The 23,365-nt window shown below is 38.7% G+C and overlaps 2 protein-coding genes across 5 annotated transcripts in view; both read left to right on the top strand.

Annotated features, from left to right (window-relative positions):
* Positions 1-484: 484 nt before the first annotated feature.
* On the top strand, positions 485-7,121 carry cxcl14 (chemokine (C-X-C motif) ligand 14). The gene is made up of 4 exons (XM_088430564.1): positions 485-704; positions 2,525-2,630; positions 5,986-6,099; positions 6,634-7,121. Exons 1-4 carry the CDS (start codon positions 641-643, stop codon positions 6,647-6,649), a joined length of 300 nt encoding a protein of 99 aa, XP_088286690.1. The 5' UTR covers positions 485-640; the 3' UTR covers positions 6,650-7,121.
* An 825-nt stretch (positions 7,122-7,946) lies between these two features.
* The window catches only part of fam13b (family with sequence similarity 13 member B), a 37,413-nt gene continuing 21,994 nt past the window's right edge, over positions 7,947-23,365 (top strand). For 2 of the 4 annotated variants that reach the window (XM_088430916.1, XM_088430915.1), the window contains exons 1-7: positions 7,947-8,211; positions 14,394-14,542; positions 15,247-15,464; positions 17,689-17,901; positions 18,836-19,013; positions 19,670-19,814; positions 22,062-22,186. In XM_088430916.1, coding sequence (XP_088287042.1) covers positions 15,299-15,464; positions 17,689-17,901; positions 18,836-19,013; positions 19,670-19,814; positions 22,062-22,186 — 827 coding nt within the window. In that variant the 5' untranslated portion in view covers positions 7,947-8,211; positions 14,394-14,542; positions 15,247-15,298. The remainder of the gene's footprint in view (positions 8,212-14,393; positions 14,543-15,246; positions 15,465-17,688; positions 17,902-18,835; positions 19,014-19,669; positions 19,815-22,061; positions 22,187-23,365) is intronic. The other 2 variants (XM_088430917.1, XM_088430918.1) reach the window with 1 other exon arrangement.

Raw genomic sequence — 23,365 nt, 5'->3', positions numbered from 1 at the left:
TCACATGTTGTGTTAACGCATACACACATGCCTGACAGAGGAACCAATGAAGGCTGTGGTCCGAGGGTCCCATCTGTGAAGGGTCAGAGTTGACCTTCTTCTCAGGGCTATCACTTACAGGTCAGTGATGCTCTTATTGCAATCACTCCACTGGTGAATATGAACACTATCATTATGACCATACATTCCCATCTGAAAATGGATAAGATTAGACAATTTAATTAAAGCTAACTGCTCCAATGACTGCTGTTTTTGTAACGTATTTGATTGCCAGTTGGTTTATATAATCTTAATTTGTATTTATACCTATTCAATTAATTGTGTACAAAATGAGGCGCAATATGAGTGTTTTCTGTCATACATTTCATGTTTTCTCATGAAATGGAGTCAGTGTCCTCGTTGTCTCTCCTGCGTGGTGATTGGCTGTCTGGTGGTGCATGTTAATGAGCAGAGGGGGGCAGCAGGAGGCTTTTAAAAGCAGCAGCCAAGCAGGCGGTGGGGTGAGAGTGTTGTTTGCGTGGACCTCTTCCATTACAGACCTACCATCCACTCCAAGCTGCCAGTGGCGCTTCACACTTTTGACATCTTTTTTTCTCTCTTCTTTTGCTTGCAGTGTTTGAATTTTGGATTGGTTGAAGACATGCTGCGGTGCACAGTAGTGCTGCTTTTGCTGGTGGTGGCCTTATATGTCCTGAGTGCAGAAGGTAAAAATGAATATGTTCAATTTTTGTTTTATAAACACATGTTACTCTTTTGTTTGTTTTGTTTCTGTTTTGATAGTTTTTAGGGGTTTTTTCCATACAAAAACGTCCCCAAATCTTGCTACTCAACTTCTTGCGTGTACAAGCCATTTAAACATAATTGAGCTGATTTATTTAAATGCATAGCAAGGGAATTGCTGCATAGAGAGGGTGACGCAGGGCAGGTTTAGAAGAGAGGAAACAAAACTCATGGAATGCACAGTTTGTTGCTCACTTCATTTTCTGGGAGAAAATGCTTTGAATTACTAGTTTACATGTAAAAGTTGATATTTGATTCATTATTTCAGTAGTGAGGCATGACCTTATTCGTATTTAAATACAGATCAGCTTTTCGTTAGAAGAAAATCATGCTTGTCGCGTTTAGTCACAAAATTTGTAGTTGACCCCTAAATGTTCGTAGTTATCCTCACCCCTAGTTAACTGTTTTTTTCCACTCAACAGTTGTCGTTTGCGGCTTCAGTAGTGAGACAGTATTCCACTAGGTGGCACTTTTTTTTTTCAATTGTAGTTCACACAGGGGGCAGCACAGGCTGACTGGTGAGCACTTCTGCCTCACAGTTCAGAGAGCATAGGTTCAATTCCAGCTCGTCCAGACCTTCTTGTGTGGATGTTACATGTTCTCCCCGTGCTCATGTGGGTCCTCCCCAGGCACTTCGGTCTCCTTGCACATTCCAAAAGCATGCATGGAAGGTGTATTGGACACACTAAATTGTGTGATGTCTCTGTGAGCCCTGCGATTGGCTGGGAACCAGTCCAAGGTGTCCCTTACCTACTGCCGGAAGATGGCTAGGATAGGCACCAGCAAGCCAGCGACGAGGAGCGGCGATTGAAAATGAATGCATGGATAGTTTAGTGATTTGTAATCACTGACCAAAGAAAATTCTGCTTATAGGAAAGTTGCATTGAAGTAATTGTTTCAATTATTATCTCAGGCAATAGTCAACTGCGTTTTTTTAAATTATAATTTCATTACATTGAATAAAAGGTTTTCATTGTCACTGGCCAAAAATGTTTCCATTATTCTACACTATTAGTGTGTGGTGTTAGCTTTGGTGTTAGCTTTTATTTGAGTATTTTTTTAACTCAATGTTCTTTTTTTAGGTGGTCTTTTTTTTTCTTTTTTTACATATTGTTTGTATGCATTTACAAAACATTTGCAGCTATCCCCTTGTTTCTCAGTTTGAGCAGGTCCATTTATTCCGCTTCCATCTGTGCAGCAGTTATGGCTCCTTCGCTGATCCCTATGAATTCTGTTCCCTTCAGTTTTATGATGGAATAATATTTGTTGTTTATGAGATGTATATACCATTTGAAATTTCAACTGCAAAAAAAAAAAAGCGCAAAATCCCCTCTAGCTATTACATGCTTACTATAACACATATTTGATTGGCCTTTGTTGTGAGGAATATGACAGCTTTATTTGAGCGCGGGCTGATGGATGTTACCAACCTTGGCACTCAACCCCCACCTCATCCAAAATAAATTCATTTTATTAGGCACTCACAAAATAGCCAGGGAACAGACAGCCACGTTCCCTTGAAACGGATGAATACTGAAGTGATATGAATGTGATGTCGGCCTACCTGTATACGAATAAGCAAATTATTCAAAGCATAACGCTTACAATTGTAAAGACAATTTATTCATGCAGATCAAAAATATCGATCGGCAAGATCGATGAAGGGTAAAACACATGTTTATGAATCAGAATAACATGACACAAATGTACGTATCTTTTGTTGTGTTCGCGGTTGTTTCTATAGCCTACAAGTGCCGGTGCACCAGGAAAGGACCAAAGATTCGCTACAAGGATGTGCAGAAGCTGGAACTCAAACCCAAACACCCCTACTGCCAGGAAAAAATGATATTGTAAGCTTTTTTCTTTTTTTTTTTAAATCTCTTTCATTCCTGCTACAATCATCTAGGATGGCAATGGCGGGGAACTACAACTGGGCCGGAGGATGGAAGTTATGTCAGCTTGACAAAGGCCGGTTGCATAAGACGTGCTCTTGGCTTCTACCTGCAGGCCAATTGTGGCACACGATTCATGAAAAAAACAGGTTTAGGTAGCATTAAACTTAATGAAGTTTAAAATAAAGACAAATAATGCACCTTCTTAAATACTTATAAACAAAGTCACACAAGTGGAATTTATTTGTATTTTGGTTATCCAAGGGCAAAGTGCCTGAAGATAATTACTTTTTATTCATGATTTTATGGATATTTACCCCCATTTAATGACTATACAGGAAGAAATTTGTTGTTACAGGGCTTGAGTAAATCAGCAAGGTTGTTATAAAGATGAACAATCAAGGGCTTTGCTTGTAAAATGCCTCAAGTTTTATGATGACTTTTATTCACATTTTCACCTTGTAATATATAATGTTTACCTTTTTAGAGGAAAACGTGTTAGTAATACTAGGATAAAGGTGAACAGTTGTTGAAAATGCTTGCTTCTTTAGTAAAACAAGTTACTTTAACCTTAACAGGAATGATAGTGATTAAAATAGTCAATTTGCTTGATATTGATTAGCATGGTGACCCAAATGGAATTTAGCTGTTGTAGTGTTCCAATCAAGTCTAAACTGCATAAAAAGTACATTCATATTCACATTTATCAATATTTTAACGTGTCCACCATTTCACGACAATCACAAAATGTGCATTACCTTGTGAATTAAAAAGTCCTCTTTAATAAGCGTGCATGATATCTAAAAAAAATCCGCAAAGACATCAAGTGTAAACATGCATGGATTCACTTGTGTGTTTCAAGTGCCCCTGCGGTTTGCTCGATTAGCATGTGACAGGGCCACCACCTTGCTGGTGCCCAGTGAAAAATGAGTCTCTCTGTGGGTTTTCTGGAAAGGTGCTAAAAGAGGGGAAAAGAAAGAGAGGGGGAAAGGGGGAGAGAGGAATAAGTGTCTTTTTGTTGATTTTGCAATGGTTTGGTTCACACGTCTTGTTTGGGCATTCAGGTTGACCCGCTGCTTGACGCCAACCAGAGGGGCCTGAATCTTCCCTCTTTAGTGTTTTTTACCTCCCATCTTCAAACTTTAAATAGGATGTATTATGTTGATTACATGCATTAACTCAATGGCACAATGGTGTGTCTGATGTGTGTGGATTCGCCACAGGGGGGAGGTATAATACATAAATGCATAATGCCTGATAATACCTGATAATATGTGATGATAAATCTCTACTCCTGCCAAGTAATATCAGATCTCTTCCACAGAGAATAAAGAATAAATAGCTCTGAGTATTGTTATATCATCTGCCTATATATGTTGCTTTACCATGTGTTCAAATGTGTATTTCTAAAATATTGATAACATTGTGACATTAATGCTGCATTTGTTACATCATTTATGACAATAGAGTGCAAGCATAAAGCTAGTTGATTTTTGTGAGCTAAAGTTAGTTGGAATGCTTAGATAAACAACTTGTAAAATTCAATGGCACCATCAAGTGCTTATAGGGACTATTTGTAAGAGTTTGTCAAATCTAGTGGTGAACAAAATGAATGCAATTGACTTTGAATCACGCAGACTCAGGTGTCCCAAGAGACCATTACTTAAAAACTTACTCCTACTACACTACATTCCAAGTGAAACAAGTGAGCTTCTTATTCGACTGGGCATGACATACGTAATATAGACAGCGATGCACATAAGTGGTACACAGGTACCCATGAGCGACAAAAATCACTGATGTGTAATCATTTTCTCTTGATAGAACTTTTATTTTTTATAGCATTGAGTTACTGTGCGTCTTTAAATGGATTCAATTGATTTTTTTGCTCACCATTTGATGACCCTAAATCTTACACATTACCCGTTAGAGTTAATATTAACCTATTAAGCCAAATAAAAAATGGCTGAGTGATAGCTTGTGTTTTACAAGTCAGCTCACTCAAATATTAAGATACAACTGCTCTCTCATGTGGGAAAGGAGGGCCACTGTCTTAGGTGGACTTTGCAGCTATTCATTGCATGCCATTTTTAATAATGGACAATGTCCACTATGTCCATTAAACACTCACCTGTTGTGGGTGTGTCAGAAATGTAAACATGCCTCAGTAAATTATGAGGAACAAAAGCACTCTTATAGGCACACACAAACACACATTGCTGTGATATCCCACTGCAGAACCTAAAGGATCCGGAAACTAGTTGCAAAAAGCCTTTAATCTGATTCTATGATCAATGGCTTTGCCTTTTTTTCTTTTAATTCAAAAATAAAGCCTATTTGTCTCCAAGTCAACTCATTTAACATTCATGGCAGTTGGATGGAGAGTCCCAGGGCATGCTGGGTGTTTTTCCCACATTTCTCTCTCCCTTTGGCCTGAATGTGCCACATGCCAGGCAGGAAGTTACAAGCCAGCCCGACTCATTTGTGGAATTCCATTTGAAATTGTTTAGCGTTTTGTTATGTAATGCAATAAGCGACTTTAATGTCAGCCAAAGAGCGGACATATCTCGCTTGACGTACAAAAGAAAGAATGTTCTCAAGCTTCTGTGTGAGTGTGTGTTCTGTGCAACTGAACGAAACACAATGGCGCTTTTGCTAAGCGGCCAATCATCAGCATGTTGATTTGCTTGTCTCATAAATAGTATGTTTTTAACTTTATTTTTTTAATCATTTCATAACATTGGGGCAAATTCATTAACGTCGAACAAACTAGGATTGATATGATACATTTAGAGGTATGCATGTCTGTGCACTGCATAGAAATACAATGTGATCAGCTATTATAACAGACATGCAGACAATGCAATCAGATATGCGTTTATAATACAATACAAACAAAAAACAAAAACAAACATGGCACAAAACGATATGTCACCACACAAAGCAACTGGATACAATAGAACACCATACCATTTGACATGACATGCTTGCACATGTGACTGGTACACATAAAACAAAATAACTATCAACCAATATATTTTCAGTTGCATAGCACTTTTATGTAAAAAAAAAAAAAAAAAAAAAAAAAGCAACTTAAAGTGATTTTCCAAACAGTATGTACTGTACATTAATCTTCCACATTTCTTGGCAAATTCAAACCAATTCAACTTCGGGTTTCACGTTCTGCATTTCAACAACTACTTTACATTCCTTCAATGCAATCAGGCATTGTCTGTTCATCATTCTCATGCAGTTTAAACAGAAATAGCATGCACTTGATATTGAATCATGCATTTTTTTTTACCCCCTTTAGTGTGACAATGGAGAATGTGGCTCGTTTCAAGGGCCAGGAGTACTGTCTGCACCCTAAACTGCAGAGCACCAAGAATCTGGTCAAGTGGTTCCACATCTGGAAGGACAAACACAGGTTCACTTTTTTTTTTTTTAATATAATAACATCTTGCAATGTGTCATTTATGTGCATAAATTGCCCACCACTACCTATCCAACCCCATGCTCTTTCAGAGTATTTACATTTTAAGTACAATACAAGTAAGTACAATTCTAATCTCTATCATCGACGGCAAAGATCCAACTTTACTAAGATGGCTGTGAATGAGTTATGAGATTGCCCGTTCTGAATGAAATGGAATCGAAATTGTTTCAATGCTTATAATTATGAACCGCATAATTGATTACACTTTGCTTTGTAGATATTTTTTTAAACAAAAAAAATCTATTTTAAGTTTTAGAAATAACAATTATTAGAGTTGTAATTATTGAATTATTGAATGGAGTGGTTTTATTAAAAAAGGACATTAAAATGCCACAAGCCAGTACCCCCACCAAAGAAATGTGGAGAGAGTAAAAGCTTTGTTTATATGATTGTTTATTTTTCTAACTAATTATGCAACTTTTTATTAGCGGCATTTCAATCTAATCGCTTTCCTTTTCCTTGCAGGGTTTATGAAGCCTGAAATTTATCTTGGTGTCACCAGAACAACAAGATATTTTAAGTCTAAATGAAAGAAAACAACAACCACCAGGACTGTTTATGATGATGCAAATATTTGCAGTACATCATCCTCCTCTGTTGTGGAAGCCATCAAGAGATACATTTAAAGTTACATTACTTTTTAATCATGTTTTTTTTTTTTTTGTCATACAAATATACCTGAAAATATGTACAGTGTGCATTACTCCTGTTTTGTATGCATTTCAATGTAAAGTGCATTTTGTAAACATTGTTGTCTATTAGCAACTTTATAGTGTCATGTGTAAACTGACAGCATTATAGTTGTTTTGATATTTAATTTGAATGTTTTGGGGGCGCGGTGGACGGTATGTTGACATCACTTTTGAACATTAATCTGGTTGACAACACACTTTTGAACATTACTCTGTCTTCACAGAATAATAAACACAGCAATAAAACGTCCAATAACAGCAGTTTGAGTGTGTGTTTACGCTAAAGTGCTTCAAATAATTTGTCCACTAGATGGGAGTGTAGAGCTACTGTAGTCTCACCGTATCACCCCCCCCCCCCACACACACACACACACACACACGCACACACAAACACACAAAAAAAAAACTGCAAAAATTACAAAAAAAAAAGATTATGCTTACGGTTGAAATACATAACGCTTAAGGCAAACCGAAGTTTAACAATTCACTAAGTTGTTGCGAGTCCATTCAGTTTGTAAAGATATTTGGGTCGGAGTAAAGAAAATCTACAAGTTACGATATACAATTTTACGATGTAACCCTAACCCTATCCCGCAGCAAATGTAGAAATTTATTCAAAGTACATGAACGCATGATTACAAAACTGAAAGGGAGAAGTTGTCTTCAATAGTCAAACGATAACGTGACAGTGGATGATTTATAATGAGATTGGAATCGAACTTTGCTACCACGTTGATCTCAAAACAATGGAAACAAATGGAAAGCATATTTTTGTTTGTATGTTTTCAGAAAGTGATCTGCTGCTTCGTTGCATATCAATCCAGAGAACCGTCAAACAAAGCAAACAGTGTTTTCAAGTGTGCCTGCCCAAAGTGTGACGTCAGCGACGTGGGCATCCCTTTTGCGCGATTCGCGATTGTGCTAACAAACCCAATCAACGTTTAATTTAGTCACTTTCGGTCCTTCATAAGAAACGAATCGACTCTAGCGCAAATATGAATTCTCGTCAATAATAGTGGGTCAGTATTTGGCAAGCTGCCCCCCCCCGCCCCCTTGCGCTGCTGCTGAGGGAGGGAGGGAGGCGGGGTGAGTACAGCTCTGTCCCTGGAGGGGTGTGTGCGAGCTCAGCGACGACTTGCAACGGCAAAGCGGGCATCGAACAGGGGGCCGTTCCAGTGTTTTTTTGCAGGGTCTTGAGTGCTATGATCCCGACGCGTCGTCTGCAGTGCCCGCTGTGAACCTCCGCATATTTTTCTTCGTCATCCAACTCTCAGACAGAAAGCGGGCCATCCGGCGAAAGCAAGCCGGAAATCGATGCTCCTCGGCCCGCTTCTGTGCCTGTTTTGACCTGGTAAGATTGGCTTTAGCTCACGATGCTAAAAGCTTAGCTTCTGCGTTCCATCGTTAAGGCTAACGACGTCAAACGCCTCGTTGCGTTCCGGGAAGTGTTGCGCATTATCTTTAAATTAACGTCTAAGGTTTCTGTATTTATTCAAGCATTTGCTCCATGCTTATTATATGTATAACCATTGGTTTGTTAATTAATCCGGCTTGTATATTGAAAGCTAACTGCTAGCTAGCGGCTTGAGGAAAAGGGTTAAAGTTCGTTTCATCATGTCTATGCAGGAAAGCAAAACAGGAAAACATGCCGTTTAAATCAACATGGCAACGCCGATACACATTTGGGAAAATGAAGTGATTTAACTGTTCGATTTTTCTCAAACAGATGTTTTTGGCGTTTCCTGTGCCTTTAAACGCCATTTTTGGGGCTGTTGCACCTGTCACATTTTAAGTTTTGAAATGCAGCTTTCACTTGCCTTTACATGGGAACAATGCTATTAAATTTTGTTCCTATCGATGTGGTGCGTTTTAGGCCCCTTTCATTTGCAGTATTAATGATTTTAATAAATGCATTGGACAGTACTTGACACACTTTAAAAGTCAATTGATTGTGATTTAAATCGGGTGTTTTCAGGTAGCTAAGTGCTAGCTTGTGTTTTTTTACCTTTACTGGGCATTTAAGCAGAATTTTTTTCACCCATCCTACTAGATTTTGTGTGTGTGGGGGGGAGAGGGTTCTAGTACGGCAACACAGTACTTGTGAGAACCTATTTGGGTGTTCTACCTACAATGTGAGGACATTTTAACGGAGAACATTTTGGCCGGTACAGTCTACTGTTTGCAGGACAGTATAATAAAACTAGACTGTTTATTGTTTTACATGTAATCAAACGTCCTGAAAAAAACGGACATCCCTAATAAACACAGAGAACCAAATTATACATTTCCACTTAATTATGAACAACCAAGTTTTTGACAAAATGTTTTTTTTCCCCGACCAAAACTGTGCTTAACACACTAATACACACTACTGTACTTTTTAGAATGATTAGTGACAGTTTAGACAACTCTGATCCCTTAAACTTTGGTCTGTGAGACAAAGTAAACTCACAACCACAGTAGCAATCTCGCGATCTGAGTCAGCCTAAAAAATGATCAGTTCGAATGCAACTGTGTCAGACTGTCAGAATCAGACTTTCGAGTCATTTATGTCTATTAAACAGCCTTTGAAAAGTAATCAGGCAGGGTGCTTTGCCGCTTATTTGTGGCACTCAAGCGCTGCTAATTTTTGCTGGATAACGCTGAATCCACCACTAAAGCCTTGCGACAGGCACTGTACAATGCAATGTCAGCACAAGTAAATTGGTTTCTGAATTGGCGATTGAATATGATTTCGGAACAGCCTTTTGTTTATATTTGGATTCAAGAGAAACAGTTTGCACAGTGGTGGCTTGAACGTGAATTCAGATCGTTTTGTTTATACTGGGACTCAAGCAACAGTCTACACAGTAGAATGATAAGGCATGTCAGGTGTTAGGCACACCAAGGCATTTGTGTCCATATATTATTTGATATGTTAAAGTTTATATTGAAGTGGGCATTCTCACCGCATTTGTGGTGTGTTTCAGTCATGAAGAGTGCATTCACTTGTCTGCTCCAACAAACTAAAAAACTGCCAAAAGAAAATAGATCTTATGCTGTGCAGAGACGAGAAACCCTGTGATGTCATAATCTCGCGAGATCTCGTTGCACAAAATCTTTCCTTATCCCTAAAAAGTACACTTTTAATTGACCTGTTTATGAGTTCAGTCAGGTGTTTCACAGGCAGATAATTGTAAGCTTGTGGTTTATCTCAATTTCAGGAGAAAAAAAAATTAAAAAGGGTAGTCCAATATAATTCCCCCAACATTCATCTAGTGTGTTAGCTTTTGAAGTTCCCTAAACATTAAAAGCATCATTTTGGTTACAATGTTAGAAGTTTAATAATAAAGGTGTCCCCTGACGTTATCGTGGCGAATATTTTATTCTTATTGTAATGATGATCATTACTTCCAGGTATCCCTTCGCTATTCTGGTATGTGTTTGTACATGTACGACCCAAAGCTAAGGTAGGGAGGAGTAATCGATTTTACAAAGTTTCACAATTTTCATTTTTCACTTGCTTTAACAAGGTGATATGTTCTTTTCTTTCTTATGACTATGGTTATGTTATTGCCAATAATCATTCTCCTTTTCTGGAACGTTCCAGTTTGTTGTGCATCAGCCAGGGGCAAAACATGACTGAACAGTTTAATTCCTGCAATTAACTCTAATTATGAAGAGCATGCCAAGGTTCACTTTCATGTCTTGACAAAAGCCTCTAACCCCACCCTCTTTTTGATTTTTGTTGCTGTTTGTACTGTAGACCTGCGTGAGGATATAATAAACATGATCAACATCGTCTGTTATGAAGTACTTGTTCCATGATACACTTTTCAGCCTTACTGCCCGACCTTAACTTGGGCTTTTTATCAATTTGGCGAGGGTTGATCATGTCCTCATCTCAATAAATAAACATTTCTTCCAAAACTGTTGCTTTTCTCCCAAATAAAGCTAGTTTTGGTCTTCACGTTTACTTAACAGCAAATGCTATTTTCACAGGTAAAACCCCAAGTAAAAAACATGATTTTGTGCTCAAAATTTCTTCCTATGCGCTTGTGATTGTGGCACAAATCTAAGAGCGTAATGCAGCTCCTACATACAGCACATAGAATGCTGGGGGGGGGGGGTTCCTCTGATCACCCCATTCTGGAAACAGTATTTGTTAAATCATGTTCAGTTCCCACATAGAACACAGCTACTGCCTGCTCTTGTCCATTGTTCAGTTGTCCCTTTTTGGTTCACTAAAAAACATAGATCTCCATTTTCTATTCATCCCTGATTTAAAGTCACACATTTTGGGTTTCATGTTTTCCATCGCACCGAGACAATGTTTGCCAAATAATGTTTCTGCTGATTTTGACGTTTTTTGGGTTACCATCACTTCTACTTAAACCACAGAATTCTTTTTTTTTTTCTCTTTTGTCGATAAGAAAAGTCGCAATTTGAAAATGTCCCCCCCAACAGTCACAGTACACATGCAATGACGCGGCCTATTCTTGCCACCTTCCCATCTGAGAGGCTGACATTGTTTATTGATTTCCTCTCCATCACTGTCTCATACAACTGTCAGTTGGAAATTTCCACACTCAGTGAATACCGGCAAGTTGTGCCCTTAAAAACAAATCCCATCATTCTCAGGAAGTCCTGCCGCGTCTCAACTTTTTTTTTTCTTTTACTCCGAAGGGCCCCTCCACTCTATTCCAAACTCAAATAACACTGTGCTCTCCCTGTCATTTCCATCAGTGTGCCAAGTGGCAGATTGACTCTGACAGTGCATGGAAACAGTGACTTGACACAGAAAGTAACCAGTAACCAATTGCAAAAAGCCTGTTGACAATAGTAAACCACTCGTGCAAAAGTCAATACACACGGCTCTTATCCATGTCCTTTACATTTGTTTTGGTTCTGAATTTGAGAGAGACCTGAACGCACAGCCAGCCAATTAAACGTTTGATTTATTAGTTATAACTAATATAGTTATAACTAATCAGAATCTGACTATTATAAGCTTGAGCAAAAAATATCACGGTATCGCAGTATCATGGTATTGCCCTGTAGTGTGAACATAGTCCTGTATTTCACAAGCATGGACATTGGTCATTTCTGCTCATAAATGTTCAAGCTTGCTCTTTATGTCTGATTTCTGTAATTGTTCTCCAGGACATCCTTTCAAAAAATGAAAATCTTAATGGATCTTTTTCTGGTTAAATAAAGGTGTTAAAAAATTGCAGTGCTCACCTGGGCATTGTTTGTTAAAGTAAGATTTTTATTTCACAAAATTACCTTGTGGGCCGAATTAAACCTCTATGCAGCCTGGCCCGTGGGCAGTACGTTCGTACACCGCTGTGCTAATGCTTCAGTCTCTGTTTACAGTGAGGAAAAATATTTGGGGGGGGTTCATATCTCTTTTGCATTATTGGAGCAATAATGTTTTGATGGTATAATGTTATTTTCTGTCATGATTTTTAAATGTTGTTTTGAATGTTGATTTCATTTTTTTTTTTGGGGGGGGGGGGCAATTCAAATAGTCTTATGAGTAAAATCTATTAGTGTTATGAATAAAAAGTAGGTGTGCTGGCCATCGGAGAGACCCTTCGTCACACGCTAATCAGCTTTAGCCCACTTTAGAAAGGTGTCATCTCATCGCGGCTTAAAGTTTCCATTCTGATATTGCTTGCCACTTTTGATTACAAACGTTTTTGTATGACGTGTTTTTGTCCACTAATTCAGTGATGCTAAGAGCGACTGTTAGGTTGCTTAGTGAGGAAAATTTGCAACAGTGAACTGTGGCACAAATAATTATGGGAGGAGGTTGATGTTGTTTCATTCCATAAGACAGATAAGATCACTGTCTCATGGTTTTTGGATGCATGCATGGCATTCACAGATGTACCTGCACCTGCCATGAGCTCATGTGTTCTCACTTCTCCAAACAAGGAAAGCTACATGTTTTTAATGCCATGAGCTTAGTGGCTTAGTGTACATTTTGCATTCTTTCCAAAACAAAATCTCATGAAACAATGATGCAGGACTGAATAAATGGAAAATGACCCAAAAATGGATGCTTCAAACTAAAACTGTGCGCTAACTTTGTCATGTTCTCCTAACTTATGTGTAGGTCAATTCATAGGCATTCCTGTCAAATGTTTAGTTTAAAGTGAAACTGTTTTGTGGTGCAGTTTTTCTGTTGCTTGATTAACCTGGTTTTGGAGGCGTGTTTTTCAAGTGAATTTTAAATTGAAATTTGAATTTGAAAATTAATTCTCAAAACGAGCCTAAAATGTGTGCTTCAAAACAAAAGGTCTGACATCGAATTTGGTTTAATGCATATTTAAATCTACTCATATATATGACAACCTAATTTCACATTCTTTCATAAAACTGGATTCAGGCATTGCTAAAATTTACACCATTGCTGCACTTTCTTGGTTTCTATGTGACATTCGTTCCTCAACCTTCTTCACTTTTTTCCCTTTTATGGCACTGACTTTCTGCCATTATTGCCTTTTGTCAATGCCCCTCATTATGCTGAAGGTTAACTTCAGTAATGTGGGATTAAAGATTAGCCGGCACAAAGAGACCCGGCTTTATTCTGGACTGTTCGTTACGTAGCAAATCCCGAAACATTTTAGTGGCACTTTTTATTTCTGTGATTTTCATTCAGCTGTTGGAAGTCGGCTGTTGGCTCCACGCTTTGCCTGAGTGCAGGGACAAAGGTGAACCAAAAGTTTAGGTTCATCACATTTTAAGGGAGTCATCAGTAGTATTCATTTGGTCTCTGGATACTGTTTATTTCACATTTTATGGAGCCTTTGGGTTTCATTTGTTGGGTCAATAGAGGACTTTTGGTTACTTCTACTAATGGGATTTTCACAAGCTTTTAAAGTGTCTCATTCTTAATCACTTTGCTACATTAGCATCCAAGTTGATATATTGTGGCTGCAGTGGCAGCTGAGTGCTTTGCATTTATGTGTTAGGCTAAACATGAGCTTCTACGTGGTAAGCAAATTTACAAAGAATTTGTTTCACTCTACCTTTTAAAATTTAAATTGCATTCAGGTCTTCCTTCTCCTGAATTTGCCCTCCCTTCCACTATAGGAGCCAGTTTTTATGGCAAATATGATAACAGCCTATCGGTGCCCAGTTTGGGTTGTGTTCTCAAATACAAGAACCTTGATTCATAAAATGGATCTAATCAGCATACAGAAAGAAAGAAAACATTTTAACTAGGACCAATTAATTGATCGCAATGAATCTGTTAATCTGATTTGTTGTTGTAATTGCACCTGTTAGCCTAAACATCTGAATCTTTGCACAAAAGAAATAAACTACAAAAATAAAGTCCAAACAGCTTCTTGAGTACGCCTTTAATGATGTCCGCCTTTGTTGTTGTTACAGATCTGCGTTCCTTATGCAACAGAGCATATTTGCCATTGCAGATATCAAGTCCAGCATCTTAACTGATTTTCATATTTGTCTCCACCCTCTGCTATTATCTCTTTTCATTTTCTCTTCCCATATACTCTTCTTTCCCTTTTCTAATTTATCTAGCTTGAAAAAGGAATCCTGCAAGAAGGATTAGCGGTCCGTCAATGAGGAACTACCGGCTCATCTTTTGTCACAACCTGAAGCAGCCATAGATGGTTGAGTGCTTCGTTGTCTAGGGAGGAGCGCATAGGACACATTTTCAGTGCTACACGGTGAGTGCGCACACAAAAGAGACAATATTAATGTAAATAGTAAAATGACAAAAAGTTCATTAGGACGGTTAATTCACACATTCACTGCTATTGGCAAGTATTACAAGTCACATCGCATTACATAAGTCAATTACATTTTTTTTTTCCCTATCGGGATGGGTTGGCGGGAAGAGGGAGAGCTTGCTATTTTACTTAAAAAGAGGGACTATTTAGTGTCATTGTAGCACATTAGTCAGTGCAAAGGATTGCATTTCTAAAAAACTTTTTTGTTGCATGTCTCAACTCAAAAGCTGTTTTTCTTTTTATGCATGAGTCATAATGTCAGAAAACGGCATCATTTGCGAATAGACAGCTACAGCTGTTTTCTTTAATGCAAGCACGAGTCGTTGAAAAACGTTTTGAATTGTCCCGTTGACATGCAGACCCATGCATGCAGTAAAGACCTATTAGTAGAGCTATTAGTGTTTTTGGCCAAATTTTGTCGGTAGCCACCAATGTGCAACTTTGACTTCCAGACCTGCCCATGTAGTAGAATAAGGCATGCATATAATATTAAATAGCATTTTATTATTTTTTTCACTGTAGTGACTGATTTCCAACATTGAAGAGCACAGGCTTTGATTCACCCACTGCACTGTAGTAGTGACTGATATGTAGCGTTGCTTTTACACTGTTTTTTCTTCTTTTTTTCCCATTCTCCTAAGACGTGAGGTCTTGGTGTGGTTGTGGTGAGGAGGAGGGGGGGGGGGGGGCACCATGAGAAAGAGTGCATCTCAGTTGCAAGGCAACGAGGGCGGGGACCCAGCTGGCACCGCCCGTGTATTTGGCGTGCCCCTCGAGGAGGTGACGCGCACGCACACGCTCGGTGGTCTTGAGGTCCCAGCACTTGTCAAGGACATTGTGGAGTACATCGAAGAGCATGGTAAGATATGTGCACGTACAAATTGTATAGAGGGTTACAGTTTACTTTAGGGTTGTAGCTAACAATTCTTATCTGTTAATAATCAATCAAAGGATTAGATCCTTGAATGCAAAGGATCAGATCCAAGAATCCAAAGGAAAAATTCATGCAAAGACGTGAAGTTGTCTTTCGGGAGGTCATAGTCGTGCAAACAGGAGGTGTATTCGAAATACCTTGCACTCGCAAGTTTTCAATCCGTAAATTCTACACAATTTAGACGTACTCATGCAAAAAATGTTCAAACTCAACATAATCTAGTTATACTCACAAATTCTTGAACACACATATGTTCTTTTGACAGCGAACTTACTCCATACAGATTGGGCCTTGAATTTGAATAAAAAACGTAATAGTCATGGATATCACCGCTGGTTTTACCAGATGAAGTCCCAAGGAACTTAATGGCCCCGGGATGAAAACATTCTTGCGATTTTCCTTTTTCTTGTGATCATAAAGTAAATATTACAACAAAATATAAATATTATACCACTGAGTCTTCACCTTATGACCATATGAGGTTGTATAACAAGTCTTAAACGCCCCGCTGGCCTTTGCTAGTGCGTGAAATTGGCTGCTGCTGTGAGTCAGGAAGTTATTCAGCCTGTGAAAAGGCTTTAATCTCTTATTTAGTGTGTGCGTGTGTCTTTGAGGTATTAGCATCAGCTTAACATCAAAAAGATCTCTTAAAAAATGGAAAATGGCTGCACTTGAAGTAAAAGAAGTTAAAAAAAAAGTTTAAAAAAAAATTACATGACTGCACACAGTACATCTCACACAAAAAGAGCCACAATCCAAAAAACTGCCATGGCACACACAGACACTATAGAATTTATATCAATTAGAATTTAAAAAGCAAAATACTATCTGATGCTAACTAACCCCCAAAGTCTGTGTCCAAGATGTTGTGTAATGTGAGTGTTCAACGTGTTATCTATTTGTAAATATAAAAAGTAAAAAAAAAAAAAAAAAAATCTTTGTTGTATGGCTGCAGCTATCGAGTGTTTTAGGTATTCAGATTTACCGTAGGAAATGGGAATCGAATAATCAGTATTGAGTTGAAAAATAAACTTAATGGAGAAAAACAATTATAAGCAATCACAAAACAAGTAACATTTGCACATCATCACTTTTTAGTCAACATGATTTGTCAAAAGGTGATCAGTAGGAACAGCAACTGTCAATTTTCAGCATTAAAATGTGCAGAGTCATCTATCACACCTGCCTATATGGAGCACTTGAGAGCTGCTAGCTAGTGACTAATTTATGCTCGACGCAGCAATAATCAAGCCTGAGACACTGGTAAATGTAGGTAATAGGTGCCGTACGTCAATGTCATTGTCAGCATAATCAAGTCGTTTGTTACAACATTTGCGGTAGAAATTGCACCATGACATGCTGCTGGAAACAACTTTAAAATAATAAACCATACCAAAGTAGTTGTGTCAATATTTGGTAAACTAATGTTTATTTTTAAGTTGGCCCTCTCACTGTGTGTCGGGTGATTGCCTTGAAACATTTTATTTGACATGTACGCTCATAAATGGGTATCAGTTGCAAGAAAAAAGTCTAGAATTTTTTTTCATCTGAGCTACTCAAATCATTTAAGGAGTGGTGTTAGCCTTACCTGGTTGATTAAAATTAGGCTTGATATCCTGGCACGAATGATGGGTTAGAAGTGTCTATTTGACCCTCAGTCTCAATATTTAAAGTTGATGTATCAGTTTGGCTAAAAAAACACTTTATTTTTCCTATGGACCAGTACATTGTGTGCACACTGGATGCAATGTACACGCACACTAGAAATAAACAATAGGGCTAGAAATAATCCACAGTAAAAGATTTAGTATATGACGCATTTGGGCACACAGTCTAATGCAATTGTTTCTGGCAAGTCTTTGGCGATAACATCCAATTTGCACAATAAAACGACTAGAAAACACACGTGCCACAATAGACTTTGAATGACACTCATTATCAGACAGAAAAGGTTGTTCAAGCAAGAAAATGTCCATTCAAATTTAATTGACCATAATAACTGCTGCTATTGCTGGCATTCTGCAAAGTCATCCTGTCCTCTGCTAACTCAGCCTGACAACTTCACCAAGCCGACAGACATGAAAGAAGCGGCCTTGTGATTTTGCACCCCTTAATAGGCTTCATGTGTCTACCTATTGTGTGTTGCCAGGTCAACTGGACTTGGAGGGACTCTTCTTAGTCAATGGCAATGCCGAGCGCGTGAGCTGGCTGCGGCATCACTATGACAGTGGCGAGAAGGTGGCGTTGGACAAGGAAGCGGACCTGGCATCAGCTGTCAGTCTGCTGCGACTCTTCTTGCAGGAGCTCCCCGAGCCTGTTATCCCTGCGCCCATCCAGGGATCCATTCTTCAACTTCACCAAGGTGGGCCTCAGATTTCAAGATAGATTCATAGCAAAAATACTCAAGGAGACAAGAAATTAAGGTCCAAATGATTAATCAGCTGGTAGATGAAATCAGCTGATTTGATTGACCAAAAAGCAGTCCTTCTGCATTATATTTTGCCAAGCCCCCCGGGCAAGAGAAGACATTCCCAAGTGCTAGCTTCTGCGGCCAGGGATCAGAGCACCAATGTCCCCGCCTTTTGGTGATTGAATGTGTTTTGATGAGGCACAAATGGCAAACTTTACCTCGCAGGCTGCAATATGAAACTGCTTATTTCTTGCTCGTACTATTATGCTCCCATTTTTTGCCATTTATTTGAAACTGCCACCTTGTACAATAGGGGTGAATAAAACACAAAAGACTTGGCTAGAAATAATTCAGTCAGTAAATCAAACATGCACTTTTGTAGTGGTGCACATTGACACGCACTTCAGTCACCTTTGAAGTATGCTATTTACTAGGTGAGAGATCCAGAAAGATGCGGATTAATTTAAAGGGCTTGATACTCATGGCTGCTATTGTTAGGGTCTTCTTCGGCCTCTTTTCCTCTCTATACTCTTTTCATCTCGCAAAATAATCTGTTCCAATCCTCTTGATGGCCACAGGGGACTATTCATTCTCATGTCAAATTCTGCCTTTCTTGGTTTATTTATTTATCTGCATTACGTTTCACCTCGTGTCAACTTTACAAGATTTGTCTATCTTTGTCTGCTTGTTTTCCCTAAGATATTTGATAAAAGCACAAAAAAATGTAGGCTTTTATTATTAAACCTCTTAAACGGAGTAATTGCTGGCTTTCCTGTTAAGCAATGGGACTAAATTAAAATGTGCACAGTCATTTACAGTCCGTGCTTTTGTGTACAATAATCACATCCTCTTCCTTCTCTGATTCGCATGATGTGTCTGAATGCAGAATATAACAACGAGGACGAGCTGTTCCGCAACCTGAAATTCCTTCTCCAGCAGCTTCCGCAGCTCAACTACGACCTGCTGCGCTTCCTGTGCCGCTTCCTGGCCAGTGTGGCGGCGCTCCAGCGTGAAAACTGGAATGCTGGGGCACTCGCCGCCGTCTTTGGGCCTGACATCTTCCAGTAAGACGCTCATCCTGAAAACACACACAGAAACCTTCAGTCGTATATTTATTTGATTTTTTAAAAAGTTCACCTATCTGTGTAAATTGTTCAAAACTTAGGTATCACTTTGTATATTTTTTTAAATGTGCCTTACTTGGAAAAAAAAGTGACCACCACAAGTTACTTCTAAAACTGAGTGGTTAGAATATATATAAAATGTGTTTTTTTTTTTTTGTTTGTTTTTTTTAATGGAAAGGTTGAAATTGTCAAAGTGACGTCAAACCTTTTGTCTCAAATATAACAACGATGGACATCACAATACGCGTTCTGTAAAGATGTACAATAAGTTCCATATCATATTGTACCTTTTTATCTGACTTAAACTATTCAAACCTTAACTACACATCATCATCCAGTAACAGAGCTAGCTGTACTATTAATAAAAAAATGCTGTTTTCTTTGGCACATGCTTAGTACAGTATTACAATATCAGTATAGAAATATTGTTCACTTGTGAACTCTTCCAATGAGGTGCTTTTTGAGCAGTCCTCAACTTACCCCAATTTATTTTTTTTGGGGGGGTGTGCATCAAATTCCAATTGGTAGGTGGCAAAAAATATTCTATTGTCCCTTATTCTTGCACGCTGTATTCTTGTGCTTCTATCCATGAGCAGTCTGTCGACAGAAGGCGAGGACCTGCGCAACCAGGAGTCTGTTAGCCGGGTCCTAGCTGAGCTGCTGGACAACCAGGAGGGCCTATTTGACTCAGAGGACGATGACGTCTCCACCACCAACGACTACAGCTCCATCACTGAGCAGGTAACAAAGTAATTCGCCTATTCGTTACGTAAGGAGAGGTAGCGAGAAATAAATTGTCTGAAACTAAGAGGGAGAAAGATTATGGTTGTGTAGAGGTGTACATTATAGATACAATCTCAGCCGCTGCACCGAACATTTAATCGGATGAAACATAGAAGACTCAAGGCCTAGACAACAAACAACATTATCAGCATTCATTATGAAAGACACACGATCGGTATCTGGAGAAAATGTTTGATAAAATGATTCCTGGGTTGCTGTCATGTGTTTAGAAGAGGGCAATGCTGTTGCTCCCAATGAGTAAATTTGGTTATGTCATATCAAGGTACTATATAACCTGCTGAGTAACATGCACAGAAGTGCATCGGTTCTTCGAACTTCTTTAAAACTCACAACAAAGCCATGTGGACTTTAGTGACCTGGATTGGCAATTGAACATGATTTCAGACTACAGTCTGTGAGTCAAGTTAGTCATTGCTGCTATACGTCTCTGAGCCAAAGTGTTAGTGTCGTTATATTATTTTGAATGGTAAGGTTTATTTTGAAGTTGTCACACTGTTTGGTGGCGTTTTACTGTCTTGCTGAGCATTAACAGGTTAGTATATTCTACTATGCACCCAGTCAAAATTACCAGCCAACAGAAAATAAATCTTGTGCTGTGCATGGACAAGAAATCTCATTCAATCCCTATTATTTAGGGATTAAACCATGTTGTTTGGGTATTTCTTTCTTTCTTTATTTATTTTTTTTGGTTTGTTACTCACACTGAATTTGTTACTTATCAGCAAGTAAAGAAATACGTGATATCAGTGCTCCGATGAACTTTGTGTGACCCTTTCATCTTGTTTTTGACTCAGCAAATAATGTAATCACATCAAGCATGATGCAGTTGTGTTGCACATCTTGAGATGGGTGAGTCATCCTGATGTGAGGCTGCACTCTGGATGTGACCGTGCAAGAATCTACTGCCAGCCAATGAATGTGGCTGAGTGGCCCTGTTGCCAGGGTGATACGGGAGCAAATTGGTTACGCTGTTAAGACTAGACCAAGGGATAAATTGAAAACAAGGAAAAGAAATTGAAATCTACTACCTAATGGAGAGCCACCAAGATGTCTCGTTGGGGCGGCAGGGCTCAGTGGTAGAGTGATTGTCTACCAAACCAGGCATTGTGGGTTCCATTGTCCTTGATTTTGCATTATGCAAAATCTTAGTTCCATTACTCTCAAAGGGAAAGAAAAGGGTTGAAAAGAAGCCATGTCTGAAAAGGATGAGAGAGGAATGAATCAAAGTGGGCATGCTGTTTTCAGCAATACTGTACACATTTCTGGACAGCCAGTACAATAAATGACATTATGTAATGTCTTTATTGTACATAAATGAAATTTCAAATGATTTTTCAACTGTTACAATATATGTATATTCGAAATGATCTAAAGAGGTTCAGTCAAAGCAACAGCAGCATTCGTTTGAATTTGTTGTTTTGTTTGTTTTTCCTATTTTGTGAATTGAAACTATTAGAATAACGTTCTTATGTTACTCCATTCTAGCTGGTTCATAAAATACTATGTTGCTGAAAATATTTTTTTGTCATTTCTATTTTTAGATCCCTGTGTATGATGGAAAAAAAAATATTATTGTCTGCTGTATTCTTATATTAGTAGTCATTCCTGAATTTAATAAGTGCTTGATCGAACATGTTTGGCATCATGAAGGTGACGTTTTTTGTGATTCATCAAAATTAATGTTAAAATCACCAGGCCCAGGGTGTACATTATATAAAATTACCCATCACTCATCCTCGGATTTTTCACGCCATTTTCCCCCTCTTCCTCACCCTCCCATCTTTTCCACCTGCTGAGTGGATGAGACTATATTTAGATGTGTTATGAAACTGCCTCGGTTGCCTTAAATGTCACAGCTGAGTTTACATCAAATGAAAAGGTCGTTTAGTGTCATGAGGTGACATAGCACCCTCACAGTTGGGGGGTTGCATTGTAAATTTACATAACATCATAATCAGAATGTTTGCAGCATGACCTTGGGAAGTTGTTTTTTTTGTTTGTTTTTAATCGCGTATTTGCCACAAATAGAGAGGAGCTAATTTACAAAAAAAAAAAAAAAATCTAACTAGCCATTTGTTCACTGCTTGGTGATGTTAGTTACTATTGCATAGTCACTAGTTTGTTTAAAAAAAAACAAAAAACATTGACTAGTACGTTTACATCTATTTTCATGTTTGTGTTCAGGTCACAGAGCTGCTGGATGATGAAAAATGCGAAGCGGAATGTGAGGAGCTGCCCCAGGATTGTGAGGACAGTCCCTCCTCCTCAACTTCACCGCAACACACCTGCTCCAACGACCCGACCGACAGGTGAGTGTTTCATGTTGGGGTCATCACTTTCAAAACACCTCATGTCTGGGTTTTAGTTGAGGACAAGGTATGTCCTTCAGGAGAGGGCCAAATGTGTTTCATTGCTCGCATTCAGTCCATCATTAATCTTAGTGACTCATGCCCCCCCTACCAATGTTCTCAAAATTGCCTACTTCATCAGACTGTTTTAACGTGTGACTAACAGGCCAGCCTTGACATCTTAACAGAGCGTGCCAATTGAATGATAAACAGAAAATGTAACATTCTTGTTTGATACCCATCAGAGGGAAAGACTTTGAGTTTGATTGACAGTTTTTAGTGGTTAGGTTTGGAACAAATCTTGTTTTATTGAGTTCCAGAAAAAAATAGCCAATCAGTCAATCCCTATTCTATAAGCGTATGTATGACAGTGACATCAAGCATTAAATTCCAGCTTTCATTTTCATGTCCTTCAATTTTCCAATGGTGCCTCCTCCTTGTCCATTGTCCAGTTTCAGTTTAAATTAAGCTGTTGGTGCAGTTTTAATCAGTTAAATATTACATTATTTAATCAAGGAATTTTTTGGTGTGTTATTTGGTTAGTTATTTATGTTTGTGGGTTGGTTATTGTTTATTTTTTGTTTGTTGGTCGCTCGGCCATTTATGTTGGTCGGTCGTTTTTGGTCACTTAGTTAATTGGTTGGTTTGATAGTTCGGCCCTTACACAGGCATTTGCTTGGATAGTCAGTCAGTCAGACCCGAAGTTGGTTAAGTCGGTTGGTTGGAATTAAGTGCGCTATTGCAGTTGAAGTTTGAGGATCTTTTTCACTTATCACGTGCTAGAGTCTGCTTTCAATGTGTGTTACCATCTAGCGTTTAACTGTGGTTGCTGGCTTTTTGTGACCACCCTTTCCCATCATGCAGACTGTTTGGCATAGTTTGGCCTTAGCAGAAGTCTTCACCCTGCTGAGTGACACTATTTATTTATTGCATCATATAGACTGCAACAGTTGGTCGGTCCCAGTGGTTGCATGACGACTCTCACGTACGTCAGATAATAAGAGTCTTGTCCAGGCACGGCTACTTGAAGTTCCTTCTATAGGCACCCAAGATCTGATCAGCTGATCTCCTCTAAGATGATTAGTATTTGCTGCTACACCCAGACCAAAGCGCATTACGCATATGACACACTTCACACCT

This window comes from Hippichthys cyanospilos, chromosome 13, assembly GCF_059441005.1.
Source record: "Hippichthys cyanospilos isolate Australia breed blue-spotted pipefish chromosome 13, RoL_Hcya_1.0, whole genome shotgun sequence".
NCBI classification, from domain to species: domain Eukaryota; kingdom Metazoa; phylum Chordata; class Actinopteri; order Syngnathiformes; family Syngnathidae; genus Hippichthys; species Hippichthys cyanospilos.
Note: the sequence above shows the minus strand (reverse complement) of the source record. Positions and strands in the feature narration are given on the sequence as shown.

Bases quoted from the DNA above. Each gene is read 5' to 3' on its own strand.
- cxcl14 (XM_088430564.1), top strand. From the start codon at position 641: ATGCTGCGGTGCACAGTAGTGCTGCTTTTGCTGGTGGTGGCCTTATAT. The intron at 705-2,524 runs GTAAAAATGAAT...TTGTTTCTATAG, and splicing joins ATATGTCCTGAGTGCAGAAG to CCTACAAGTGCCGGTGCACC. The intron at 2,631-5,985 runs GTAAGCTTTTTT...TACCCCCTTTAG, and splicing joins TGCCAGGAAAAAATGATATT to TGTGACAATGGAGAATGTGG.